General features: G+C 53.4%; 1 protein-coding gene across 8 annotated transcripts in view; it reads right to left on the reverse strand.

Moving 5' to 3' along the window:
* Window positions 1-27,464, reverse strand: part of TIAM2 (TIAM Rac1 associated GEF 2) — a 246,507-nt gene that overhangs the window by 1,321 nt on the left and 217,722 nt on the right. For all 8 annotated transcript variants that reach the window (XM_070073356.1, XM_070073357.1, XM_070073350.1 and 5 more), the window contains 11 exons: window positions 13,879-14,058; window positions 10,408-10,476; window positions 9,755-9,880; window positions 9,027-9,135; window positions 6,404-6,583; window positions 4,926-5,044; window positions 3,395-3,503; window positions 2,774-2,832; window positions 2,131-2,236; window positions 1,385-1,472; window positions 845-999 (listed from right to left, as the gene is read on the reverse strand). In XM_070073356.1, the coding sequence (XP_069929457.1) occupies window positions 845-999; window positions 1,385-1,472; window positions 2,131-2,236; window positions 2,774-2,832; window positions 3,395-3,503; window positions 4,926-5,044; window positions 6,404-6,583; window positions 9,027-9,135; window positions 9,755-9,880; window positions 10,408-10,476; window positions 13,879-14,058 (1,300 nt within the window). The remainder of the gene's footprint in view (window positions 1-844; window positions 1,000-1,384; window positions 1,473-2,130; window positions 2,237-2,773; window positions 2,833-3,394; window positions 3,504-4,925; window positions 5,045-6,403; window positions 6,584-9,026; window positions 9,136-9,754; window positions 9,881-10,407; window positions 10,477-13,878; window positions 14,059-27,464) is intronic.

Genomic DNA, 27,464 nt, shown 5'->3' on the forward strand with positions numbered 1-27,464 from the left:
GCTGCGAATGCAGCCCCTTGGGTTACCAGAGCAAGCCGTCCTGGGGGCAGGGTTCTTGTGCTGCCCGTGGGTCCAGAGGCGTTAACTGCGTGTATACCCGGTTCCTTCTCTCACTAGAGTTCTCTCGGTGATGACCTGTGCTGCGCCTCTCACCCTGTGTATTTCCTAACTGCTCACCTAAAAGAAGGTTGCTCTTTCCCGCCTACGAGCACTGTCTGCTGGAATATCCAACCTGCAGGGATCCCGTAGGATGGATAAGTAGTTCAGCACTTGAGGGTGTGTGTGTGTGAGGCTGAAGGCGAACGTTTCCACACAAAACAGTGTACTATTGTTGATGGCCACAGCTTACTTTAACAATAGAAAATAGTAAATCTGAAGAGGGAAAAACTGACCCAGAAAAGAAAAAGAGAAGCTACAGGTTCTCTAAGACTAAACGCAAGAACAAAGGTGATAACCAGATAGAACGTTCTGGAAAGTGAAGCTGAGATGTGGGGGAGGAGGAGAAAGCTTCGAGAGCGGCGTGATGCGGCGTGAGGACCTGCGGACTTCTGCCTGGGCAGCAACGGGGCGCTGGAGAGATCTCCAAGGACGGGAGCCAGGTCCTGGCCTCGGGCACAGAGCGGCGGCGGAGGCACGGCGGGAGTCGGGGCCGTGGGGGGGTGCTCGTGTTGGGTCATACCTCACCTCACGATCTGCTTGTCTACACAAGCAGCACGTTTAGCTCCTGAAGGGACTCGAGACCCCCCTCCCCACCCCGCCCCGGGAGAGCCACAGCTGTCCCAGGAAGGTCACGGCGCGTTCACCCGGCTGCCTGGGAGAGTCGCCGTGCCAGCAAGGGCCTCACCTAATCGGGCTGAGACAGGAACTCGGTTCTTGAGCGGCACCGGTCGGTCCTTGCTCGCCCTCTCCTGCGGCGGCTCGCACTTCATGTGGCGCCGGAAGTTCTCCCTCAGGATGGAGCGGATCACCTTCACCACGCTGGCTTTGCTCTCGCTGTCGCTGTGGGGAGAGCGCACGGCGTCAGCGCTGGCGTCCCCTGCTGCCCCGGCCTGGGCCTGGGCCTGGGGGCGCCTCCTTGCCTCGCTCCCAGAGGCACACGAGGGGACTTCAAAGAGTTCATAGAAAATGGAATTAAACATTTTGGTTCAGAAAAAAAAAAATCTTGAAATCCATGCACATAAAGGAAATTCATTATGAAAATGCCTGAATTTCAAAACAAATTTTGCACCAGCGGCTCTGAATTCCATTTTCCGTGAACTTGAAGCTCCTGTGTATGTCCTGCACTGGAGTCTCAGCTGCCTTTGGGGGCGGGGCTGACCCCGACATTATCAAAATCCAGGAGGGCACCCACCCTGACCTGCGGTGGTTTGGGCGTCGGCAGTACCTGCAGCACAACTGAAAGATGGTTTCCGGCCGTCCCTCTACTTCTGACTTGGTGTGGATCAGCTCCCAGATGGAATTATTTTCTGTCCCTGCATGAAGAGAACGGAAACAAGCGTCTATGGCGTTGGCAGAGACGCTGTGGTTAAGAACACCCACGAAGTCTACCAAGCTGCGCGTCCCCCACCCCGACTCCCACCATGGTCTGCGGCCCCTCCGCCGCGTGATTTTCACAAGGAGCTGCAGAGTGACGGCCGCCTGGGCCACTCCCACAGGCTGGCCCCGGTGCAGTCCTGTTCTGGAAACATCGGGCAGAAATTAAACAGGGGCCTGGAGCATCACTGCCTGCCTTGACCCCTCGGCCCAGTCTGTCCCCGAAACGTGAGTGTCCTGGAAGGATCGCTGGGCATTTTACAGCATCAAAAAATCTGTATCACTTGCAGTAGCACCTAATCTTCAAGAACTTCCTGGGATATCTAAATTTGCAAGAATTTTAATTTCTGGAGCTTTGTTTCTTTAATAGTTTTTAGGCCATCAAGGGTGTTAGCCAGAAAGGAAAATGGTGGAAAACTACTGGTAGTAAAGACAAGGAAACCACGAAGGGAGCCATCTGGGGGCTGCAGTTTCTCCCAGAGCCGGTAAGGAGAGGCAGGCCCTCTGCTGGCCTCCCTTCCCATGTATGCGAGGTCCCACCCACGGCCCTTTCCTCCTCCTCCTCACTCCCCAGCATCGACCGCACCGGGCGCTTACCTGCCGGGTTCCCCAGTCTGACTTGGAGCGCAGAAATCGGGATCAACCAGCGGAACTTGAACGGGTCCAGGTCAGCAGAGCTGTGTGCAGGCCGCGAGTTGGAGGGCTGCAAGGGGAACGCCCACCAGGAGCAGCGTTGGAGGGTGCTCTCGCCCAGGGCGGACGTGTGCACAGTCGCCAGGAGGCTCCTGGGGTCTGTGCACTGGGTTCCTGGCACAGCGCCCTCACGGGTGGAGGCTGTGGGGACAGGGCGAGCCGGCCAGAGTCCCCCGTCTCTGAGCGAGAATGCCAGCCAGGCCTGCCATCCCCACGTCCCATCTGCATGGCCAGCGGTATTGACTGCCCACAGGTTTGCATGGTGGGTTTTTTTTTTTTTTTGGGGGGGGGGGGGCAAGGGTTAGTCAAGGTTAAAGGCATCTTGGAACAAACCCCAGTTAACACAGACTTCTGTGTGCATCGAACAAAACATGGGCCATTGCAGAGAGAAGCGGACTGCGTGCATGGCCATGTTTACAGCTATAGCAACACGCCCAGAAACACCGAGGGCTGAACTAGCTCAGGGCCCCCAGGGTCCCGGCAGGATTGGCGGCTCCACGTCACGGGAGCCCAGAGGCACAGAAAGGAAGCTTGAAATAATTCTTACCAACTTCTTTTTCAGTTTGCAGTTTTCTTTGTAGACCAGTATGACAGCTCTCTTAAAAACTAAAGAAAGGAAAAGAAAAAGAAAAGTCTGTATTTTATACAAACTCTGGCAAAGTGAACCCAGGGCTGAATGTCTTATTAGAACAAAGCTCTTCCCATGTACGAATCTAAGCCCCCACAGTGCCGCCGCCTGAGTGAAAGAACGGCCCCTCCCTCCGTTCCGACCGCGACCTGCCGAAGCACCTGCTGATTGAAAGCTACTCTCTGAAGTCGTTCTTGGCACTCTCCTCCTCTTGCTTTATTGAAAAGCTGAGGACGGGTGTTCACCTGGGTGACAACGCTTGCTCTGCCAGCCCTCAGTGCAAATCAGGAGACTTTGAAATCCAGCAAACCATTAAGTTAGCTGATTTCAAAATAGCCTCGGGAGATCTGTTCCTGCAACACCAGGCCCGGCCCAGCCGCAGATGGCAGAAGGAGATAATGAACGTGGGGAGTCATGGGGCTTGAACTAGTCAGGGCGGGCTCTGCGCCAGTCTTCCAACTCCCTCTGGAAATCGGGGGTTACTGAAGTTCATTACGGCCACGCTATTTCACGTTCACCCTCTCTGGGATGGATACTGACCAAATACCGTGAGCTCAAGGTCCTTTCTCGCTTTTCCGAGCGACAGAAACGGGTTCAGCCAGGCCACCGTGGAGTGCATCAGAAGTTCCCCCATCGAGAGCTCTGTTACCTGCAAGGCAGGCAGGAAGTCAAGAGCAGGCTGCTTCCCGGGACAGACAGGTGCTCCAGGAAGCTCGTGGAAAATGCAGGTCAAAGGGAGGTTTATTTTCACGCCAACAAATTCTGAGAGCCATGCAGTCCAGGGCTCTCCGACCCGTTTGTGGGAAATACGTGTCATGAAAACAATTACACATAGGTTGCAAAACTTTATACCAAAATAAACTTCCCTTTTAATTCCGTTGCCTACATACTCTTTGCAGTAAGCTCCTATGTGGTCATTGCCAAAATGAAAGCACATTCCGTGTGATCGGTAACATAAACAAGGCATGTTGCTTTGTTGTACATGTATGTAGGCGAGGCACACGCATGTTGGTAAGGCACACAGCAGGGAGCTGCTCCACTTCCCTAACGTGCCCTCTACCCAGTGTCCTCATTCATGCAAAGGACCCTTAATGAATGCTCACCACAGGCTCTAATGGGTGTGCTCATAGGACAGTGCCCGCAGGGAGACCATCAGAATAAAAATCAAACTCGGTTCTTTTCTGTTCTTGGCATTTTCTACTTAAACAATGTTGCTTAAAAGTGGCTTCTTGTTCTGGCCACATTGTTTAAAGATCTATTTCTTTGAAAGCCAGAGTGGCAAAGATAGACCTTCCATCTGCTGGTTCACTCCCCAAATAGCCACACCAGCCAAGGCTAGCAGGCTAAAGCAAGGAACCAGATTCATCCGGGTCTCCCACATGGGTGCAGGGGCCCCAACACTTGAGCCATCTTCCACTGCTTTCCCAGGCGCATTAGCAGGGACCTGGCTCAGAAGAGGAGCAGCCGGGACTTGAACTGGCGCCTATATGGGATGCCAGCATCGCAGGTGGCGGCTTAACCCACTGTGCCACAATGCTGGCCTCTTGTAGAATCTGATGCTTTTAAATTCCACATTTAGCCATCAAACAGAGAGACTGTCAACTGCACTTGGACTTATAAGTAAGCAGGGAGTCATCAGCCCATGATGCCACAGCAGGAGAACAGGCAGGCATTTAGCCTCGTGGGTCAGACACCGGCTGCCACTTAGGGCCGGGCACTGAACCCGGGTGCTCCAAGCTCCTGACCCCAGCTTCCTGCTACCGCAGACCCTGGGAGGTTCGAGTAACTGGGCTCCTGCCGTCGACATGGCAGGCCAGCATTGCATTCCTGACAGTCCCAGCCATTATGTGCATTTGGGAGTGAACCAGCAGACAGAAGCTTTCTCCCTAATCTATAAATTTTTTAAAAAAATTTTTCAGACTTTTACATCGCTTCATCTAAATTGGTCTGATTCACTGTACTCAGGTTTGCTGGCGTCAAGAAGAGCACTCGAGGCATTTTCTCCTCATTCTAAGCCGGTGGCATGGTCTGGGAGGACCCCCAGGCCCCAGGCCCCCCGCGCCTCACACACCTCCTTCTCCGGGCCGCTCTGCTCGGCCACGAGCTGGTCGAACACGGCGCCGTAGTCCTCGTAGATCTTCTGCATCTCATTGATGTGGCTGGCTACTTTCTCCATTGCCTTCAGCGCTTCTGCAGAACGGGAACCGCCGTCAGCTTCCAGTTTGTTTTAAATCCCACCCGACAGCCACCAAGAGCTCAGGATTCAAGCCAGGACCCGAGACTCCTTCTGCCAGCCGGCGGCGTCCCTCACCACAGCACGCTGTCATTGGTGACTGCGCCGGCGAGCAGTCGGGTCGCCTCCCCCGGAAAATTCTCTTTGAAGTGAAGCGGACGAAGGGCAGAAGCTCGCATTGACTCGGCCCTGTCTACCTGGCGTGCAGCATCTCATCCCACACTAGACCCATTCCACGGAGGAGACCGTGGAGGGGCAGATCGGGCGGCCAGCGTTCCGGAGAAGACAAGGAGCAAAGCCAGAACCCCACCCAGGAATGGGCAGCCTGGGCATCTCCCCTTGAGCCTCGGGACCCTTAGTTTACGATGCTCGAGGCTTCGGCCTCTGAGAACCACTCACTGCCCGGGCAGTTGTGTGCACTCCACCTGCTGACCCTCTACATCTCTGAGAGAGCTGACAATGGACCAGTGATTTTGTCAAAGTCCAAAAGCAAAATGTCAGGTCACTGCCAAATTCAGTATTTAAAAAAAAAAAAAATTTCTCCCAATTCAGGACTTTAGTTCAACCAAGAGGGAGGTTTGGAAGGAAGTTTTTTAAAGGAACCCTTTTACCCATCATCACAATGCAAAATGAATTCGCCACTTGTACTAGAATTCTAATCCTGGTTTGCATCATTTACTTGTAGAACATAACTTACATATTAAAAAAAAATCTTTTGTGTTGCCTATGATATCAAAATGTTGTCTTGGGGAAGGGCCAGTTTGATTTACACACTCCCCATGCAACCTTTCTTAATGAAGCCTGTGTCTCTCCCCAGGAGTTCTAGCACACACGGCGTAACTGGACCCAGTTTCAACACGTGGAGAGCAGATCGCTCAGCTCTCTCTAAAGTCTGCTTCGTTTCCTATGAAACCGCAGGGCCTTGGGCTTTGTCGGAGCATACCTGGGGCTGGGTGTTTCCCAGGTTACAAATACCAGCACATCAACTTTAAAACCCAGTGCAGGTGGGGAGGGAGGGCTTGGCGCTTGCTTTCAGAGCCGGCTATACTCAGAGATGTCCACAAGGTGGCGCCTCACCCAACATCTCGGCTCACCAGGACTAGGAGAAGCCGCCCAATTTCCAGTCCCGAAGCACCACCAGGTAGGCCTGAGAACTCAGGTGAGCTTCCGGTGCCTTCCTTTAAAACAGGAAGATGGAGTGGCTTGGGGCTCCTACGACGAGACCGCTTCTCCCCGTGCTGACTCTAAGGGTGGCCACAGCGGTCCTCCCACAAGGGCAGCTGTATCCAAGACCGACACTGGGGGAGCCCTCTCACCTGTCAGGTGGTAGTGCTCCTCGCTCTCGTGGTCCGTCAGGGACACGAGCTCCTTGAGCAGCAGCGGGTACTTGAGCACTCTCTGCACCGGCTTGATGAGGTAGGACTCCAGCGTGGACGCGTGCTGCTTGGTGGGGTTCCGGGCGTCCAGGAAAGCCTTGAAGGCCTTGTCGGTTTTAGCTGCAAGCAGTGGACAGAGGGTGCTTAGAGGAGCACTGTGGGGGGAGTTGAACTCTGCTCAGTGGATCCTGGGATGGAGTTCGAGACCGTCCAGTTCTAGACTCCTAACGTGGTCCCGCAGCACGGGTCCCGGAAGCCACAGTAGCATGGAGGGCTGTGAGCTCCCGTGTACCCCAGGAACAGTGCTGGCACAGGTGGCCAGAGGTGAGTTTCAGATTCACAAAGCCACAAAAGCAGGGTTATAAAACAAACAGCACTTCGCGTGGCCTGCTGCTCGTTCTAATATGAGCTATTTGAAAAGCAGTGTCTGTTTTCCTTTAATTTTTTAAGATGTAGAGTTAGAGGAGAGACAGAGAGGTCTTCCATTCGCTGCTTCACTCCCCAAATGGCTGCAATAACCAGGGCTGGGCCAGGTCGAAGCCAGGATCCAGGAGCTGCTTCCAGGTCTCCCACATGGGTGCAGAGCTAAAGATTCAGGCCATCTTCCACAGCTTTCCCAGGTACGTCAGCAGGGAGCTGGGTCAGAAGTGGAACAGCCGAGACTCCAAGCAGCGACCATAAGAGATGGCACCGCTGCAGGCTGTGGCTTTAACCTGCTGAGCCACAGCGCCGGCCCCTGCATTCCTGTAAAGTAAGTTGAGGCCGGCACCGCAGCTCACTAGGCTAATCCTCCACCTTGCGGCGCCAGCACACTGTGTTCTAGTCCCGGTCGGGGCACTGGATTCTGTCCTGGTTGCCCCTCTTCCTGGCCAGCTCTCTGCTGTGGCCAGGGAGTGCAGTGGAGGATGACCCAAGTGCTTGGGCCCTGCACCCCATGGGAGACCAGGAGAAGCACCTGGCTCCTGCCTTCGGATCAGCACGGTGCGCTGGCTGCAGCGCGCCAGTCGCAGCAGCCATTGGAGGGTGAACCAACGGCAAAGGAAGACCTTTCTCTCTGTCTCTCTCTCTCTCACTGTCCACTCTGCCTGTCAAAATAAAAATAAAAATAAAAATAATAAAGTAAGTTGAGGGGCAGGCTTCAGCATTGTGACCAGAGGCCAGTCGGGACACCCACGTGCCATACTGGGGTGTCTGGGTCCGCGTCCCAATTCCACTCCAGGTTCCAGCTTTCTGCTAACAACACAGACCCCGGGCTCAGAGACTCGGGTCCCTGCCACCCACGAGACTCACGTGAGACTCCAATTCAGTTCCGGTCTCCTGGCTTCAACCTGGCCCAGCACCAGCTGTGGCAGGTGTTTGTGGAGTGAACCAGCAGGTGGGAGACCTCGGTGTGTCTGTCTCTACCTTTCAAATAGAGAACTTTTGCAACAAGAAGAGAGGAGCCGTGGGGAAAGTCCCCTTAAATCAGTAAGCTTGCAGCCGCACTCCAGAGCTCCAGGCAGACTGAAGCTTCTCCGGTCAGAGCCGTAGGCCTTCCCACCAGGACCAGCCACTGGGACCCCCTTTGGCCCTGAGAAGCAGCTGTGTTGAGTGTGCACGTGCCGTGAAGGCTATGCACGGGAATCCAGGTGCACTTAGTGTGCGCGCCAGTGGCTACACCAGCCGCCACCTTGGACTCCACCAAGAGCGCTGGTTAACCAGCCATGAGGACTCTGTCGTGCAGCCAGTGTGCAAGAGGGACCGGTGACCAGGACAGAATGGGCAGCACCTGGGATGCGACTGGCAGCCCGTGCAGAAGGCGAGGTGGCTTCACCTTGATGGCTGGGGGAGTGAAGCAAGCCACCGGCATGGATTGGCAATGAGAGGGCGTCCGGGGAGGAAACGCAGGGGGTCAGGTCTCTGCTGGAAGCAACTCGGGACAATGCACGGGGTTGGGCCTTGTGAACCTGAAGCACCCCAAGACACCAGTCTTTAAACCTAGGGTTTTTCTTCCAGGATACTAAGAAGTCCCAGATTTAAACTAAATGGCAAAGGTGCCCCAGTGGACACTGCCCATAACACGGCTCCATGATGGTGCAGAAGGAAGACAACATGAAAGAAGAACCTTCAGGAAACGGGAGCCCTTCCCAGTTCCACAAAGGGCGCTTTCGTTAGCAGAGTCTATGGAAATTAGTTCTCTGGCAGTTCTATGGAAGCGGTGTGGCTGGTTGGGCTTCAGAGGTTAGCGGGAGAAACACACAGGGTGCGCATTGCTTCCTGTCCCCATCCACGGCTTACGGCAGCTACAGGGTTTACAGAAAGGAGTGTGGCGGGAAAAGAATCCAGATGTCATTCAGCAGCAAAGAAACACAGGGCCAAGCGGCGACTCCGCTGTCAGGCACACCTGCTCACTGCTGCCAATAAATCGAATACGCAGAAAACCTGCCCTGTAACTTCCGTCACTGTCAAGGTCAAGAATGCAGCACAATCCATTAAAATGGCACTCAACTTACTTGCTAAATGCAGAGTTAGCCTTTTTTCAACCGCTAATGAAAACGGCTCTAAAAGGTAACGAGCGACTCACCTCGCTCTAGAACCTTCTGCACTTTAATATGGTTAGCACAGAATCCGCTGTAGAGTTTGAAGTGGTCCGCATAATAGAGGAAGGAGCCGCCGAGGGAGAACAGTAACTTCTAGAAAGGGAGGGAGCAAAGTGAAATCAGACACAGCCTGGCTTTGCAGACACCACAGCGCGCCAAAAAGCCACCAGGCGAGTAAGTCCGGACGCTCCATTCACAGTCGGCGGCAAACAGCCCATCACCACACTTTGCCGCCGACGGACGAGAAAGTCAGCACTGAGCAGGCAGGCTGCCCCAGCTCTGCGGAGCAGCAGTAAGGGCGACTCTGCTGCTTGGGACGGGAGATGCAGTCTCCTCACTTGCTGCCCCCTCTCCCACTGCCTCGGGCCTCCCACAGTCACCAGCATTCACACCAATGCTTGCTCAGAGCAACCGGAGACCCACGCCATCTGCCCCCGGTCCTGTGGGACCACGGAGCAGCAGGGGCAGCTGCAGCCCCGGGCCTGGCGCTCCTCCAGCAAAGTGGCGTGCTGAGCTGGTGTGTGGCCCACAACCAGGCCGGCCCCACGAAAGCAGAGCTGCCAGGCTCCTCGCCGCCACGTGCGTGTAGTGGGGGGAACGCAGCCGCCTCTGCCACTGGCCGTGAAAGCGTGAAATGCACCTTGACCGTGGAGGGAGGATGCCGTGCCATTCCCAGTGAGCTCTGCGGCAAGCCCGAGTCTAAAATACTTGCCCTGAACTGCGAAGGGGTCTCCAGGACGTCAAAGTCAGACGAGGCTGCAATTCCGTCTTCCAGAGTTTCCAGAAAGACTTTCTGAAACTCCAGCATTTCCGGCAGACTTCCGAACAGGGACTCCATCTACACAAAGACCGGAATTGGGAGAGGCCGTCAGCCGTGAGGGTGACGCCACGCCGACGCTCCGGCCCGCGGCGAAGCCCACGGCGCTCACCCAGAGGCAGGCAGAAGGCCCAGCGCAGCCCCTGGGGCATATAGTGTCCGCCTGGGGACGTACACAGCTCCAGCCCCTACAGCCCTCAGTTCTAAAGTAAGTTTCAAATGGATGGGAAATGCAGTGGGGAACTGGAAGCCAGCAGAAAAGAACCAGGCGTTGTGAGCGAACATTAAAATTTCACACTGAAAGGCACTTTTAGGCTGAACCTTAGCCACTGCGGGAAGAACATGGCCGCCCCGGTGCCTTAGCAACCACTGCGCTCCCCATGCCGGAGGCCTCGTCCCTGCTCTGGGAGAGGCCAGGCATGAGACTGGAGGCCCTTAGGCCTTGGCTGTTCTTCGGGGGTCGCTGGAGGTGACGTCCCTGGAGCTCTGTCAGAGGGCTGCTGGACACCAACCCCGGGGCCAGCGGACAGAGGGAAGCCGGTCCTCACCTCGTCTTGGGTAAGAAAAGTCTCACTCTGAAGCGGCTCCAAGTACAACTCAAAGAGGCAGCTCAGATCCTGGAAGACAAGAGAAAGTCTTGCTGACACCCACGGCTCCCAGATGCCCACGGGGTTCAGCAGCGCCCGTGGGAACTCCGAGCACTCCTGTTCAGAAGGATGAAGTCACTGGAATTCTTGACCCTAAAGTGGCCATTCCTGCTCACCGCACTTAGAGGACTGTCGCAGGTAGAGTTATAGACAGTGAGAGAGACAGAGAGAAAGGTCTTCCTTCCGTTGGTTCACCCCCCAAATGGCTGCTGCAGCCAGCGCGCTGCGCTGATCCGAAGCCAGGAGCCGGGTGCTTCCTCCTGGTCTCCCATGCGGGTGCAGGGCCCGAGCACTTGGGCCATCCTCCACTGCACTCCCGGGCCACAGCAGAGAGCTGGACTGGAAGAGGAGCAGCCAAGACTAGTACCTGGCGCCCCAACCAGGGCTAGAACCCGGGGTGCCGGCGCCACAGGTGGAGGAATAGCCAAGTGAGCCACAGCACTGGCCAGGCTGCCGCCTTCTATGTTTTCCCTACAGCTCGGGCACCTGTTACGCAGCTCACCGCCAAGGAACAGGCTCTCGAGAGCACCACTGTAGGAGCACTCACTTTCCTGAGGGGAAGCCCAGGCCGACCAGGTGTGGCCAGAGGTTCTGGCTTCCTCCACATTCCCAGGAGCACAGCGACAACTCGGACCTGGAGCTGAGAGGGACCACACAAGACCGGGGTGCTCGCCCCAACGTTGAGGCTGCCACATTAGCAGCGTTTTAAAGTCCCGTATCACACACAAAAAAGAAACATCCGAGGATGTGCAGTCACACTGCTTCCGATGGCAACCGTCCATGGGTCTCCCCCAAACTGGGCTGCAGCGGGACAGACGGTGGGGCTAGACAGCACAAACCCCATTAGTAAAGAAGGTTTCTGGTTTAATAAATTGAAGCCGAGACTAGGATATAATGTCGTGGCAGAGAAGAGTTTTCTTTCATGTTCCATTCTGAAGAACTGTGGGTACTCAAGTGCTATGGCCAAGTCCCCTACACTGAGATCCTTAACAAGCGGGAAATCGAAGGCCCACGGGGCAGGTGTCTGGCAGACCCACTCCCCAGAGTGGAAGGCCTGGGTTTGCTTCCTGGCTCAGCCTAGCACCCTGCTCACAGGCACCAGGAAGGCAGCAGGTAAGGGCTCAAGTAGTTGAGTCCCTGCCGTCCATGTGGGAGACCCACAGTGAGTTCCAGCCTCAGCCTTTGTGGGGGCATTGGTGGGGGGGGGGGGGTGAACCAGAGGATGGGAGATCTCTCTTTGCCTTTCAAATAAATACATGCAAAGAAAAAAAATTTTTTTTGACAGGCAGAGTGGACAGTGAAAGAGAGAGACAGAGAGAAAGGTCTTCCTTTTGCCGTTGGTTCACCCTCTAATGGCCGCCGCGGCCGGCGCACTGCGGCCAGCGCACCGTGCTGATCCGATGGCAGGAGCCAGGAGCCAGGTGCTTTTCCTGGTCTCCCATGGGGTGCAGGGCCCAAGCACCTGGGCCATCCTCCACTGCACTCCCTGGCCACAGCAGAGGGCTGGCCTGGAAGAGAGGCAACCGGGACAGAATCCGGCGCCCCGACCGGGACTAGAACCCGGTGTGCCGGCGCCGCTAGGTGGAGGATTAGCCTAGTGAGCCGCGGCGCCGGCCGCAAAGAAAATTTTGCAAAGACCCAGACAGCTCTGTAAAGGCCAACATGACCCCGGAACCTTTAGGCTGAGAACAAGGCCGGGCCTGTCCTGGCCTCCCCTCCCTTACCACAGCCCAGGGCAGGGAGAGGTGGGGAGTTACTGGATCGTATCCAGGGATGCACATGAGATCAGAGTAAAGAATAAGCAAACTCCATGTTCAGTGTCGGCAACAACAGTGAGGGGGCCGTGAGTCAGAGGCCGCACCTGGTGCTGGCTGTCTGCTCGCACAGTGGCAGTGGGCAGGCCCTGGTCGCTGCTGCTCAGGACGACCCCCTGCAGGCAGAGCAGGTCCCTGCCAAGCTGCCACTGGCAGACACTGTGGGGTCGGTGCCTCACCCAGGCATCCGTCTCTACCCGTGCCGAAAGAATCTTGGGTAAGCACAAAGAATCACAAAAAAGGGGGTGCTGGCACCTGCAGGGCCGGCATCCCATCTGGGCACCGGTTCAAGTCCCGGTTGCTCCACTTCCGATCCAGCTCCCTGCTAACAAGCCTGGGAAGGCAGCGGAAGATGGCCCAAGTGCCTGGGCCACTGTACCCATGTGGGGGACCCAGATGAAGCTCCTGGCTTCGGATCAACCCAGCTCTGGCTGTTGTGGCCATATGGGGAGTGTACCGGTGGATGGAAGATAAATCTGTCTTCCAAATAAATCTTTAAAAAATCACAAAGAGGGACTTAGGTGCCGCTCTCACCTCTGCCCTTGACTAGGCTCCTGAGAACCCCAGGACCTCTGCAGGTGTCAGAGAAACCCCAGAGCCCACAGCGCCACTCACAAAGGTCACTGTGGCTCCACGGGGTTACTGTAAAGTGTAGCCTGCAGTTCCCGGTGTCTCCTTCATTGTTGGATGTGGGACGAGACGTAGTGGCAGGCGAGAGGAGACTGCAATTGCTCTAATGTCTTCATCCCCTAAGAGACCAAAACCTGGGGCTCTGAGCTCACCTGGGCTGCTTGTGCTAATGCCCCTGGAACGTGCAGGGAGCAGCGGCCACACAAGGAGAGCCCAGCTCCGCCAGGTGCGCTGAGGCCTCTCTTGTGAGCTCAGCACAGCAGGGCTGCACCTCTGCAGAGAACCCATGGACCAGGGCATCAGAGAGGCAACATCCAAGGCCACACAGCATGACAGGGGCAGAGGCACAGCCGGGTGCTCAGCCACCAGCCCGGGCACAGCCGGGTGCTCGGCCGCCAGCCCGGGGCCGTGCTGTCCCAGCAGGTCGACGTCGCCCCAAAGCTTCAGCAAGCACTCGAAGCATAGGAACTCCGCCTTCCTGGGCTCCTGTGTTCTCCGTGGAATTTTTCTCAAACCACTCACTGGGGGCTTGGGACATAAAATAACTGAATTCTTCAGGCATTCAGGCTACTCAGTCACTGCCCCTTTACCATGGTGCCTGCATGCTGAAAGACACGCCATGTGGGCCCCATGTTCCGCAGGGATCCCCTGCTGCAAGGCCTGGGGGCGCCAGCACCTGCTCCCTAGTACCTCCTCACCTAGAATGCTCTCCGCCTGCGCTAAGCCAGCACAGACTGCGCATGACAAACCAGAACATCTGTTACCATAGTGAGAGCTACCTTGGTAACAAGAGGAGCCAAGAGTCTAATTTTTTTAGCTTCTTCTCAGCTCTTGCACCCTTGCCACTCGTCCCCTCCCTTCCAGGCAGTGTATCCCGTGAGTGGCAGGTGTCCTGGGCATGGGTGAGTGGAGGACAGTCCGCCCTCACCTTCACATAGGACTTCTCCGTGTCCATGAGCTCCTGGATGACTTTGCGAAGGCGGTCGGCGTCCGAGAGGTGGCGGGCCAGCGGCCGCGGGGGCGGGTCCTGACTCTCCCTCGTGCCCTCCATGCCGTCCGTCTGGTCGTCGTCAAAGCCCCTGCACAAAGTGGCGATCTGCTCGGCACTCTGAGAAAGAGAAGAGGTGGACGGTCAAGGGCTGGGTCGGCCCAGCAGGCACCTCCGCCTCCTGCGCTCTTTGAGGAGGCTTGGCGAAGGGTCGCGTCCACCTTGGACCACCCTGGCTGGCATTTCAGGTCCCGGGGAGGAGGACGTGTGTCTGCACTGGCGTCCGGCGTTACACACGCTGCTCCCATGGTCACAGAGCTGTGAGACCCTCCCTCAGTGCCAAGACAAGCGCTGAAGCAGGCACGGGGCTCCCTTCTTTCTTAAGAAGTCACGACCTTGGGGACAGCACACACAAGACACACCCAGCTCCTCCAATGAGGGCCTGCTCCAGCGTTCTGTGCCCCCTGCAGGAACAGCTTGGGGAGATCAGAAACGGGGTAGCACGGCAGTAATTTTAGGAAGCTGTGGCATGGCGAGACAAGCCCAGAGTTCTGCCCCCAAATCCAACCAGTTGGCCCATCGGGGGCCAAGTCGCGAAGTGACAAGTGGAAAAGTCTTGAGCTCGTGCATTTGCTACAAATGGTGTAGGGACTGAGAGGAAAGACAAGGTCCCTACCTCAAAGGGGTGCAGAGCCCGGCAGGAGGCACAGGCGAGGAAGCAGACGGTGCCACAGGCCTGGCGCGTGGGTAGGAGGGACACGCCAGCTGTGGGGAGACTCCACGGAGGAGAGAGCCGAGCCGAGTCTCCGCAGGTGCAGCTGCGGTCAGACCCACGGAGAGTGAGTCCAGAGAAGACTCAGCAAGGTAGTGGGATCAGGAGTCAGGAGCAGGGACATCCGGGGGCATGTTCCAGTATAGGCCTAAGCAGGAGGCGGCGAGGCCCCACTGCGTGTCTCAGTGAGAACTCCCCCACTGCTGGGCTCTTCTCTTTGGACACGACTCTTGGTGCCAAAGTTAGGCTAACCCGGTAATGGAATTAAGCCTCCCTCTAGGTGCACGGACAACATAGAAAATAATTTACTTCCAAGCATTCTAAGCATGTGGACATCCTAGTGGTGCTCACTGGATATACAGATGGCGCACCTGTTTTATTTTATTTTTTATACTTTGAACACAGCATATTTCTGTTAACACCTACAGGAAGACGTTCATTTCTGGGTAACATTTCAAAGACTAAGAAAACAGATGTGGATCTTAAGGCGCCACTCGGAATTCAACCTGTGAACATGTCTCACATCATGTCAGTAACAACCACATTTTATGACTTGTCATTGAGGAATCTCCGACACCGCTCAGCCGTGTCCTGGCAGCGCACAGACGTCCGTTCTCTTCCGGAACATGAGCGTCAGGTATGAGGGTAACCAAGCCACCGCAAACTCAGTTCTGCCCCTCCTCCCTGTCAGTGGCCCTCAGTCCTGGCCACACACTGGCCTTTCATGGAGAACTTCTAGAAACACTCGTGCCTTGACCAACAGACCTGGAATCCCTGGGCCCCATCACAGGTATTCACTAAAGGCTTCCCAAGGGGTGACAACCTATACCCTGCGTAAGAACTACTGGTCAACCAGCCAACACGGCTACAGGCTGCTCGGGATTCCCGGGCGTGGCTCCACCCAGATCTCCATCTCTGGTCCGCACGGAGGGATTGGCCTCATACATGATGCATGAACTGAGGCAGGAGGAAACAGAATCGACGGCAGGACTCTGGGGTTCTGGGGTTGGCTATCTACTGACAGAGCTAAAAAGCCCATCACCAGAACACTCAGACTCTAACACTCTCTTATTTGAAATCTCTATCCTGGGATTTGCACACAACCTCAGATGATATAATCTTGCAATCCTGAACACGAACAGTTTCCAGGGCTGCAGACTCTATATTAAGCTTGCATACACTGTAGAAAATAAGATCTGACAAAATGCACCATAAGTTAAATGGCATCTGGTGAGATTACAGCTTTGCCTTGCTGGGATGTCAGAAATCACACCTAACAATGCAGTGTTAAAATAACGAGATTTTAAAAATAAAGTATCTTGCCATTTTAGAAAATCAGAATTCATTTTAAAAGTGCTTCTGGTAAGATGAACTTCCAAAAAGTGAAAGATAGCTAGGATTTTTCAATAGCAGGTCTACTTTCAAAGGTACCACAAGCAAGTGTTCTAGTGCCACAGAGACACCTTTCACGCACCTGACAGTTTAGATGTTGTCTAGCAGCGGCGTGCAAGGATTACCTGGGATCAAAAGGAGACGGAGCCCCTAACAGGAGAAGAGTAATGATCAAAGTAGTGTTTAAGAGTGTATCTGGGGGCCGCCTGCAGTGCCAGCATCCCATATGGGCGCCGGTTCGAGTCCTGGCTGCTCCTCTTCTGATCCAGCTCTCTGGTATGGCCTGGGAAAGCAGTGGAAGACAGCCTAGCTCCTTGGGCCCCTGCACCTGCGTGGGAGACCTAGAGGAAGCTCCTGGCTCCTGGCTTTGGATTGGCCCAGCTTCAGCAATTGCAGCCAACTGGGGAGTGAACAAGCAGATGGAAGACCCCTCTCTCTCTCTTTCTCTCTCTCCCTGCCCCTCTTCAACTCTACCTTTCAAATAAATTAATTAATTTAAAAAAAGATTGTATGTGAAAGAGGCCCCTGGATGGTCCTATGCTCCCCCACATCTTAGCAATGGCCATGAACACAGAACAGTTACAGGCAGCATCCTGCGGCTCCGGGAAGTACTCGCTAGCCACGGTGGCCATCTGGGTTGGGATGTCACACAAACACAGGACTGGCAAGACTGAGTAGCCCGGATGCTGTGTCCCTTCACATGCTCCCGGGCAAGCCTCATTTCTCCGTGCTTGATGTCCTTACTCATGAAAAAGGCAGCAGCAGCGCCTTGTCCCATCAAGGAACCCTCACAGGCCATGTGGGTCAAGAAGAAAAGGGAACCTGCCTTTGTTGGGCACCTGCTCCCCGCCCAAACAGCCCCTCAAGCCTGTTCTCCCAGGGTATGCTGCACATCGCCGCCAGCAGACGAGCAAGGAGGCTTCCGGCAGGGCCGCCACAATGTGAGGCCTGTGTCCTCTGGCTGTCCACGCAGCACCAGCCACTCCCAGTATCCAACAGAGCACCGGCAAAGCACGCTTCTCCTCCCGGCTGCCCTTGCCCACCACGTACGTGGTCAGGGCTCTCCTGGCTCCAGGTGTTTTAGGGACGCAGCCCTGATTCCCCACGCACACAGGCAACTAGCAAGTCCCCGCACCCCCTAGGAATGCTGCTTTACAAGCAAAATACAGAAAGGTCCGCACATTAGGGCTGGATCTGAGTGAGGAGTCGGCAGCTGGATGGTGCCCGCATGCAGAACCGAAAACCACCTCCGGCTGGTGTTTTTGTTGCACTCAGTGCTAAGAACTCGGGCTCACCTTCTACAAGAGACCACAAACCAAGTATTTTCTTTTATGTTCACAGAAAGATTCAATGAAATTATTTTCCCCTAAGACCAGAAAAGCAGTGATAGTGACCCCCAAATTATTATTTTTTCCATGTTTTGAAGGTTACACCAAGGTTGGTCCCTGCTTGGAAATGACGTCATCCCCTTCCCAGACGATGGGCAGCTCATCAGGCAGCAGCAGTGGGCCAGGCAGACGTCCATGCGCAGTTGGTTTTGTCTTGGTTTCAGTGTCAGGATGAGGACCACTCTACAGAGCCTGAAACGTGTCGGTAAAGTCATTGCCTGGTGGCAAAAAAACTGCAAGGGCTTGGGAAGCTCGCGTGCTCCCAGCAGACTCTCTCGGGAGCAATCCAGAGCAGAATCTCGTCCCAAGACCAGGCTCTGCCTCGCTCGGATGACCCTGCTATCTGATACCGCCCCCATGCGTCCCATCACAACAGCACACAGCTCCTGCTGACGCGGGCTCTGAAAATCTGTTCCCCGGATCACAACCTCACTATTTTTCCCTCTTACTTGGAGACATCTCTGCTTTGCAATTTCCCTGTGAGTTCCGGAACAAAGAGCTCAGTACCTCACAATATCAGAACTGGCTCGAGACTTCGTAGCCATTGCAGGAAACACGGGTGCTGGCCAGGAGCGCTTGACAGCAACAAAAGCTGGGGGTGCTCCCGTCTTTCCTGGCTTGGTTCGGGGCCCCCGAAACTGCACACTCTTTTCTCAAAGGCACCTGTTGGTGCCACCTGGGCTCAAAACACATATTTAGCCTAAGAGAACAGGTTAAAAAGTGCTGCCTCGCCGGGTAACAGTTGGTACAGAAGCACTTAGAGATAAGCCACAGGGGCGGGTGTTGGCGCTAGTGGCCACGACCCTGCTTGCAACACCCGCACCTTGTAGTGCAGGACCTTGGTTCAGTTCCAGCTATGCTCCTGATTCCAGCTTTCTGCTGGTCCACACCCGGGAAGCAGCAGCTGATGGCTCAAGAGCTATGGCGCCACCTGCCAAATTCCAGCAAGTTCATGAAGTCAGATAAAAAGACCATCTAAAACTCGTTCAAAGAACTTTTTCTCAATTTACCCTGAATTTCATGAAAGTGACCGTGTCACTCACAGAAAGATCTAATGCTATCCCCAACGTTACTGGCATGGGAGCCCTGGAAGGACCAGCAGAGGTCCATGACAAGGCTGATGGGCAGACATGGACCAAGATCTTGAATGGAGGCGGATCCCCCACATCCGTGCTTCCCAGTGGGAACGAGGCTGGGCCCCGGTCCCGCCTGTCGAGCCTGTGCTACCTGGCCCCACCTCATCCCAGCCAGATCAGAACTACAAGGCAACATCGTGTGAGACGCCCGGGGGCAGCTGGGAGGGCTCCCAGGCCCACTGACCACAGCCATTCTCAGCAGATGGGGAGGAAGGAGGATTTAGCCACCTCAGCAGGGTGGTGGGAGTTAAAGACCACGCCCAGCATGGCCACTGACAGTCCTCTGTGGGAAACAGACCATTCCACACGATGCCAAAAAGATGAAGAAACATTGCTCAAAAAGTCCCAAATTCTTTGCTTCCTATCCTAGGTAGCTCTGTTCTCGAATGTTCCTGAAGGCAAAATAAGAATGTGGTGGTAAACATTAACCTCAAGAAATTACAGAACGAAAATGCAAGCAAGATGCACACATATGCAGCAGTTACCAATGATGGAAGATTCTGATATCTGTGCACCAAAAATAAATAAATAGAAGAGACATGAGTGGGGCCAGTGCTGTGGCACAGTAGGCTAAGCATCCGACTGCATCGCCGTGCATCCCATTTGGACACTGGTTCAAGTCCCAGCTGCTGCTCTTCCGATCCAGCTCTCTGCTCCGGCCTAGGAAAGCAGTAGAAGATGGCCCAAGTGCGTGGGCCCCTGCACCTGTGTGGGAGACCTGGAGGAAGCTCCTGGGTCCTAATAGATCCAGCTCTGGCTGTTGCAGCCATCTGGGGAGTGAACCAGCAGATGGAAGATCTCTCTGTCTCTCCTTCTCTCTGTAACTCTACCTCTCAAATACATAAATAAATCTTTAAAGAGAGAGAGAGAGAGAGATGTGACTCATTGCTAGGGAAGAAGGTAGGGCTGCATTTTTAAAACTAACTTCCTATGTATATTTACTATATATAAATATGTATGCCTAGATTTTTTTATAAAATCGACATATATATAATAAATGCAATGGTTAACGCTGCATTTCAAGTTATTTTAATTTCAATCTTTTGGCTTATCTGGATTTTCTCACTTTTTATAGAGTTTTTTTAATAGAATTCTTTCCTACTGCTTAAAAAAGAATGAATATCTGCAGCAGAAAACACCTGATAGGACATTCTGCTTCCGTGAGGACAACGTGATGAGCAAGAATGACACAGTCCCTGGGCTCACAGCACCCAGAGTGTGGCTAGAGGGACAGCTTCGAGCAGGGAACCAAGTACAATCAGGGCCCCGAGTGTGACATCCCAGAGACACAGAACAACAAGAGCCGCGCTGGCCGGAGCAAAGCCAGGGGCAGCTAACCCTGAAGCCGTGACTGCAGGGCAGAGAGATGTAGCTACACTAAACACAGCATGTGGTGTGCAGGAACTAAAGGCCAGTGTGGTCACGGCCCACGCGAGTCAGAGGTGCAGCAGGGGCCTCGCAGATGTGAGGTGACGGCAATGGCTTCCAAGCAAGAGGCATGAGATGGTAGCTGTATATTAGGAATAAGAGCTCTGGGCTGGCGTCATGGCGTACCAGGATAAGCCATTGCTTGCAACACTGGCACTCCATATGGGCGCCAGTTCATGTCCTGGCTGCTCCACTTACAATCCAGCCCCCTGCTAATGGCCTGGGAAGGCAGTGGAGGATAGCCCAGGTGATTGGGCTCTGCACCTACGTGGGAGACCTGGAAGAGGGCCCTGGCTCCTGGTTTAGGCATGGCCCAGCCCCAGCTGCTGAGGCCATATGGGAAGTAAACCAGCAGATGGAAGCTCCCGCTCTATCTCCCACTCTAAGTTTGCCTTTCAAATAAATAATAAATCTTTGGGAAAAAAAAAAAAAAAGCACCAGAGCTCAGAGGAGGGCAGAGGAGCCCCAGTTCGTGGCTTGAGTGATGATCCTGACCTGGTACCTCCACAATCCTCCCCACCTCCTGGGCACACACGATACAGATGGCAGCAAGGGACCCGGTGGCATTGTGAGGCGGGACTGGCACGCTTTAAAAAATATATATATTCATTTACTTGAAAGGGAGAGTGACAGAGAGAGAGACTGATCTTCCCTCTGCTGATTCACTCCCCAAATGTTTCAACCACCAAGGCTGCACCACGCCGAAGCCAAAAACCTGGAACTCTATGTGGGTCTCCCACATGGGTGCAGGGGCCCAAGCACTGGGGCCATCTTCCACTGCTTTCCCAGGGACATTAGCAGGGAGCTGGATCACAAGCGGAGCGGCTGCGACTCGAACTAGACCCCATACGGGATGCCAGCGTCACAAGCGCCGCAGGGGCCTCTTAGTGTGCTGCGGGCCACACCTTCCCAAGCATCATTACTTTCTAGAAAGGGGATTTTCACACACAGGCAGTCGAGTCAAAAACCCCAGCCATAGCAGTTACAAGCAAAGTGACCCTGACTCAGTTTACCTACCTGTAAGGCAGGAGCCACTTACACAAGGTCACTGAGCAGGCTCAGAGAAGTAAGACACGTAAAACACTTGACATGGGGCAAGGGATTGACAATGGCGGGGCTCTGTGAAAGTCCCAATTGGCACAGGGAGTTTAACGTCTGAAATCCTGCTATTTTTAGAGGTATGAAAGAATAAGTCCACGAAGGCCCCAAGCGTGGGCCAGAATAGAATTTCACTCCATCAGAATGTTTAATGGAGCCCACTCTTCTCTACCTGGCTTTGTCCTGAGTGCTGGGGAGAAAGGGCAGAGGCGACAGGGATGGTGACAATGACAACCACAAGGCATCTCACACAGAGGGAGGGGAAATAAGGCAGAGGGGACACACGGAGGGCTGGGAAGGGCGGCAACTGTACACGTGGTTAGAACAGAAAAAGATGAAGTTTGCCCAGAGAGGAACAGAAGAGCGGCCACTCGGAATTCCAGGCTCACCCGGGGACCTGTTTCTGGGAGGAGGCAGAGGACGTGGGCAGGGCACTCGGTGCTCCCAGCAAGGCAGCGCAGAGCCCTGCCTGGAGACAGGAAGTACCACGGTCACATGAGGTGGCTCCCCAGTCGGCGTCAGGACCCGGCACCTGCTCCTGGTGGGGAGCAGCTGAGCGCGCGTGACAGAGCCACGCGAACACCCTGTCTGCCTTCTGCTCGGTTTCCTGATTTAACGAGAGTTTGAGCAGAATTCGGGATTGGAAAAAAAAAAAGAGAGAGAGAGAGAGAGAGAGATGTGCTCCCTGCCAGGGAGGCCTTGAGAGCTGGGGCAGCATCTCTGCAGGCCCGGTGCCTCCCCCACAGCAGCAGGTGTCTCAGCATCACGCAGACAGGATGTACACAGAACAGCTCATCTACTGAGCCTGTGCCCCGGGCCGTGGGCCGCATCTTCTCTTGCCTGTTCCACCCAGACAGAAAGACACAGCTTCCTCTGATGTCCGCAACCTCCCCCTGACTACCAGATACAAAATAGTGATAGTCATGGTATCACCCACTGTGACACAAACAGAGGAGTTAAGGTGGAGCCGTAGAGCAGGGACGGCAAACTACGGGCTGAGGGCCACCCACCTGCCACCAGTTACTGCAAATAAAGTTTTCTTAGAACTGGGCCATGCTCCTGTTTCTCACTGTCTATGGTGGCTTTAGCACAATAATGCGTAAGTGAGGGGCTTGGCTGACCTAAAATATTTACCATCAAGACTTTTTATAAGAAAAGTGTGCCAACTCCTACCATAGAGAAATGAAACCAGATCAGAAAAGATTGTTCTTTTAAAACTCAAAATAGACTACAAGACTTTTCAGTAAAGCATACATTTTAAAAGTGATTTTTAAATGTTATTTGCTAAGAAAGTACGAATGACATCTAATTCACATAAGACACAAAATTTATATCACAAAATTTGAATGGTGTCCAGATCAAAACAAAAAGACCTATGGACTCACCTGCCTCCCATCCAGGGTACAGAAAAGTGATGTTTCATTTCTCTTAATGGTTTCTATTTTACTTTGTGTTGCTTTTTTGGTAGTTGGCACAGTTCTGTTTCATTTTCCTGTAACTTGGGGGGCATTAACACCTGTGCTTAAATTCTGCCTGTGGGGCCAGCACTATGGCGTAGCGGGTAGAGACTCCACCTGCAGTACTGGCATCCCATATGGGCGCCAGCTTGTGTCTCAGCTGCTCCACTTCTGATCCCACTCCCAGCTAATGCACCTGGAAAAGCAGCAGAAGACGGTCCAAGTGCTTAGGCCCCTGCACCCACGTGGGAGACCTGGAAGAAGCTCCTGTTTCCTGGCTTTGGACTGACCCAGCCCCAACCGTTGGGGCCTTCTGGGAAGTGAACCAGCAGATGGAAGATCTTTGGCTCTCTAAGTCCAACTTTAAAATAAATAAATAAATCTTAAAAAAAAAAAAAAAAAAAACTTGCCTGTGATGACTTTATGTCATTCTAACATTCGCTCTGAACGTGTTTAATTGAAGAAGTCTCTAGATCAACCTTCAACTCAATTTTGGGGACAAACAAGTACTTAACCTTAACTTATCTGCCAGAGCTGCCCTCCACCTACATGTCCCTGGGCACAGGTATTTATCCTGGGACACAGCTCTCTTTGCATTCTTCGGTTTTCTCTCTCAGCCCACGCTGTGATTCTGATAATCACATACATTAGTTTAAACTTGTGAATTTACAATACCTCTGGTCAGTAGTTAGTGTTTTCATTAAACGCTTTCATTCTAGTTGGTTTCCATGTTTACTGCCAGTTCTCAGAATTCCAAATTTCCATCCCATGACTTTGGCTTAATTCTTGGCAACTGAGAATACACGCAAAGCTTCAGAAAGCTCACGGAGAAAAGGAATTAAAGACATTGCAATTTTCCATGAACTTTTTAAGATTTATTTATTTTAAAGAGAGAGAGAAAATCTTCCATCTGCTGCTTCATTCCCCAAGGCCACAATAGCCAGGGCTGGGCCAGGCTGAAGCCAGGAGCTTCCCCCGGGACTCACACACGGGTGGCAGGAGTCCGGGTCCTTGCATCTTCTGCTGCTTTCCCAGGTGCATTCGCAGGGAGCTGAATCAGAAGTGTGACAGCTGGCACTCAGACTGGCACTCACAGGGGATGCTGGCATTGCAGGGCTGGCTTAACCTGCTGCCCCACCACAATGGCCCCCGTTTTCCCATGAACTGTTTGAACCTCTCAATTTATTGAGCAATTTTTGCAGACAAGGTCTTTAAGGGTCACATAGAATTCACTGAATTGAGATTTTTAACCTTTTGCATATTAATAGTTCAACACTAAAGCACTAAAATGATCGCCTTTGTCACTTTATTTGAAGAGAAAATGTGTCACTTTCACCAACCACAACTGAATTCTGGACAGACGAAAGCTTCGACAGGCCTTTGCTGGACCCCAGGTAAAGCCTGCACTATGCACAGAAGCTGGCGAGGTCCAGGTGAATCCGGAAGGGAGGGAGACACAGCACTTGGAGGTTCACCGGCTCGGGCTGCGTCCTGCTGTGCTTAGGACTGATCTGTGCAACCACCCACTCCCAGACTATCCCCCGGCTGAGGGCCTCCTCCCTCTCTCCGGTTCCCCAAGCCCTGGGTTTCCATCCTAGCTGTAATCCATACAGATTCCAGGCTCCCCATCCCAGAAACACAGAACAGCAGAACAGCTGCCGGCTCCCAGCTACTGACCAAGCCTCTGCTCTGGGGCAGTTCTGAGAGGCTCAAAGGATAAAACCGCAGTTGCTCTTATTCCAGTCCCTCAATGCCATTCCTTGGGCGTCCGCAATCACCTTTCAATGGCTCTACGGGGTCACAGCTACGGTTGCAACCAGCAGTTGTGGTCTTCCTGCCTTGGGGCCGTAAGCTTGGTCCCTAGCCCCTGACAGATTTATCAGTGAGGGTATGGGGGTGGGGGGCTTCACAGAGACAAATGCAGCCCATGTGGTACTGGCCCTTCATCACTCCTTACTATGGACCCCAGCCACTGAACATATGACCTCCTTATTAGACTGCAGCATTGTTAACACAGTGCTGCCGTAGTGATTGTCTTACCAACATCTTCACAGGAACCCACACACAAACGCTAACAAGGCAGCTACCACGGGGGTTGCTGCTTTTTTTTTTCTTTAAGATTAATGTATTTATTTGAAAGGTAGAGTTACCGACAGAGAGAGAGAAACAGACAGACAGAAAGAGGTCTTCCATCCACTGGTTCACTCCCCAAATGGCCAAAATGGCCAGGTCAAAGCCAGGAGCTTGGAATTCTCTCTAGGTCTCCTAGATGAGTGGCAGAGACCCACATACTTGTGGCATCTTCCGCTGCTTTTCCAGGCACATTAGCTGGAAGCCGGATCGGCTCATAGGGATGCCTGCAGTGGTTTAACCCACTGCATCACAACACTGGATCCCTGGGATTATTTCTTAAGGCTACTTTTAGTGTTATATAAAGGCATGATTTTTTTTCCTATAGTTTGCCTCCCACCACCACCACCAAAAACCTGGAATGGGCTGGCAACAAATAAAGCAAACCAAGAGTACGACAACATTCAACTAAGACGTCTTCACCCCGTTGGAGATGGGATTTTAAGCTATTTTGAGTCAACTTAAGTGTAATTAAATAAGGAAAAAGCTCTAATGGGAAACACAACATTAAAAAGGTGGATTCAGATGAGAAAAGTTATTGGTTATAAATTGCTGGGAAATGTTCTCTAACAATTACTGGCAAAAATCAGAGATTCAGGGGAAGGTGTTTTGGCACGGTGGTTTAAATTGTACTTGAGACACTGGCATCCCATATCACAGGGCCTGGCTCCAGTCCTGGCTACTCTGTTTCTCATCTGGCTTCCTCCTACCGTGCATTGTGGGAGGCAAGTGGTGATGGCTCCAGTACTAAAGTCCCTGCCACCCGGTGTGAGACCCAGATGGAGCTCCGGGCTCTAGCTTCAGTCTGGCTGGCTGTTGTGGGCGTTTGGAGAGTGAACCATTACATGTAACATCTCTTTCGTCCAAATTAAATTTTTAACAAAGCACAGATTCATTTTATCAGACTCCTCCGCTCTAAGCAGACAGTACCCGGGGTGGGAACTTGCAACTCTGGGAACCCTGAAGGCCCAGCCAGAAACCAGCAAACTAGCCCTGCACACCAAAGACCGTTTCTGTGCAGACCTAAGTGGCATTTTCCAAAAGCACCAAACTGTCCCCAAATATATTTTGTTTCTTTTTAAAAAGAAGGCCAGTAGGCTCTACTGTACTGTTCTATTTTAAAGTTATTTCATAGTTGTTAGATAATTTTTTTTACTCAAATGTTGGAGGTTAAAGCACATATAAACACTATGTGTATACAGCACAGAAAGCAAAAATTATCAAATTAATTACTATTCAGATACAAATACCAGACATTAATACTTAATATTCTTTTTTTTTTTTTTTTTTTTTTTGACAGGCAGAGTGGACAGTGAGAGAGAGAGACAGAGAGAAAGGTCTTCCTTTGCCGTTGGTTCACCCTCCAATGGCCGCCGCGGCCAGCGCGCTGCGGCCGGCGCACCGCGCTGATCCGATGGCAGGAGCCAGGAGCCAGGTGCTTTTCTTGGTCTCCCATGGGGTGCAGGGCCCAAGCACCTGGGCCATCCTCCACTGCACTCCCGGGCCACAGCAGAGAGCTGGCCTGGAAGAGGGGCAACCGGGACAGAATCCGGCGCCCCGACCGGGACTAGAACCCGGTGTGCCGGCGCCGCTAGGCGGAGGATTAGCCTAGTGAGCCGCGGCGCCGGCCTAATACTTAATATTCTAACACTTATAAACTTTCAGAGAATTCAAATTATTGGGCAAAAATAATAAAATTCTCATAATAACTATGAAACAGATTCTTTAAAGGCCTTAAAACATTCAAGCAAAAACCATATTTATGCAGCTTAAGAAACAAAAACCCATGCGCCGCGGCTCAACAGGCTAATCCTCTACCTAGCAGCGTTGGCACACCGGGTTCTAGTCCCGGTCGGGGCGCCGGATTCTGTCCCGGTTGCCCCTCTTCCAGGCCAGCTCTCTGCTGTGGCCAGGGAGTGCAGTGGAGGATGGCCCAGGTGCTTGGGCCCTGCACCCCATCGGAGACCAGGAGAAGCACCTGGCTCCTGCCATCGGATCAGCGCAGTGCGCCGGCCGCAGCGCGCCAGCCGTGGTGGCCATTGGAGGGTGAACCAACGGCAAAAAGAAGACCTCTCTCTCTCACTATCCACTCTGCCTGTCAAAAAAAAAAAACAAAAACAAAAACAAAAAAAAAAAACCAAGTCCAGATTTCTAACATCCTACCCTACAATTTAACAAATACAAGTGCAAGGACAGCTAACACTGTCGCCTGCAGTGCCGGCATCCCAAAGGGGCGCCAGTCTGTGTCCTGGCTGCTTCACTTCCAATCCAGCTTCCTGCTAATGGCCTGGGAAAGCAGCACAGGACGGCCCAAGAGCTTGTGCCTCTGACACCCACGTGGGAGATGCAGAAGCAGCTCCTGGCTCCTGGCTTCAGCCTGGCTCCCCGCTGGCCGTTGTGGCCATTTGGGGAGTGAACAAGCAGTTGGAAGATCCCTTTCTCTCTGAATGTCTCTCTAATTTCAAATAAAGAAATATTACAACAACAACAACAACAAGATACTGTTGTTTTGCCTTCACACCAGCAGTGCTACGTTCTCCATGCTAGGCAGTGGGAAGCAGTAGACACCGCTGGCTTTAGGGCCTGGCAGAGCTGGGTTAGAATGCTGGCTCACTCCCTCGGCCTGGCTACGACATCGTGCCTGTGGGCTAACCTGTCTAGACTTCAGGTTCCTCCTACTAGAAGGAACAAGAAATGGCTATTCAATAGGGCTATGGAGAAACTG

This window comes from Oryctolagus cuniculus, chromosome 5 (genome assembly GCF_964237555.1).
Source record: "Oryctolagus cuniculus chromosome 5, mOryCun1.1, whole genome shotgun sequence".
Lineage (NCBI taxonomy): Eukaryota > Metazoa > Chordata > Mammalia > Lagomorpha > Leporidae > Oryctolagus > Oryctolagus cuniculus.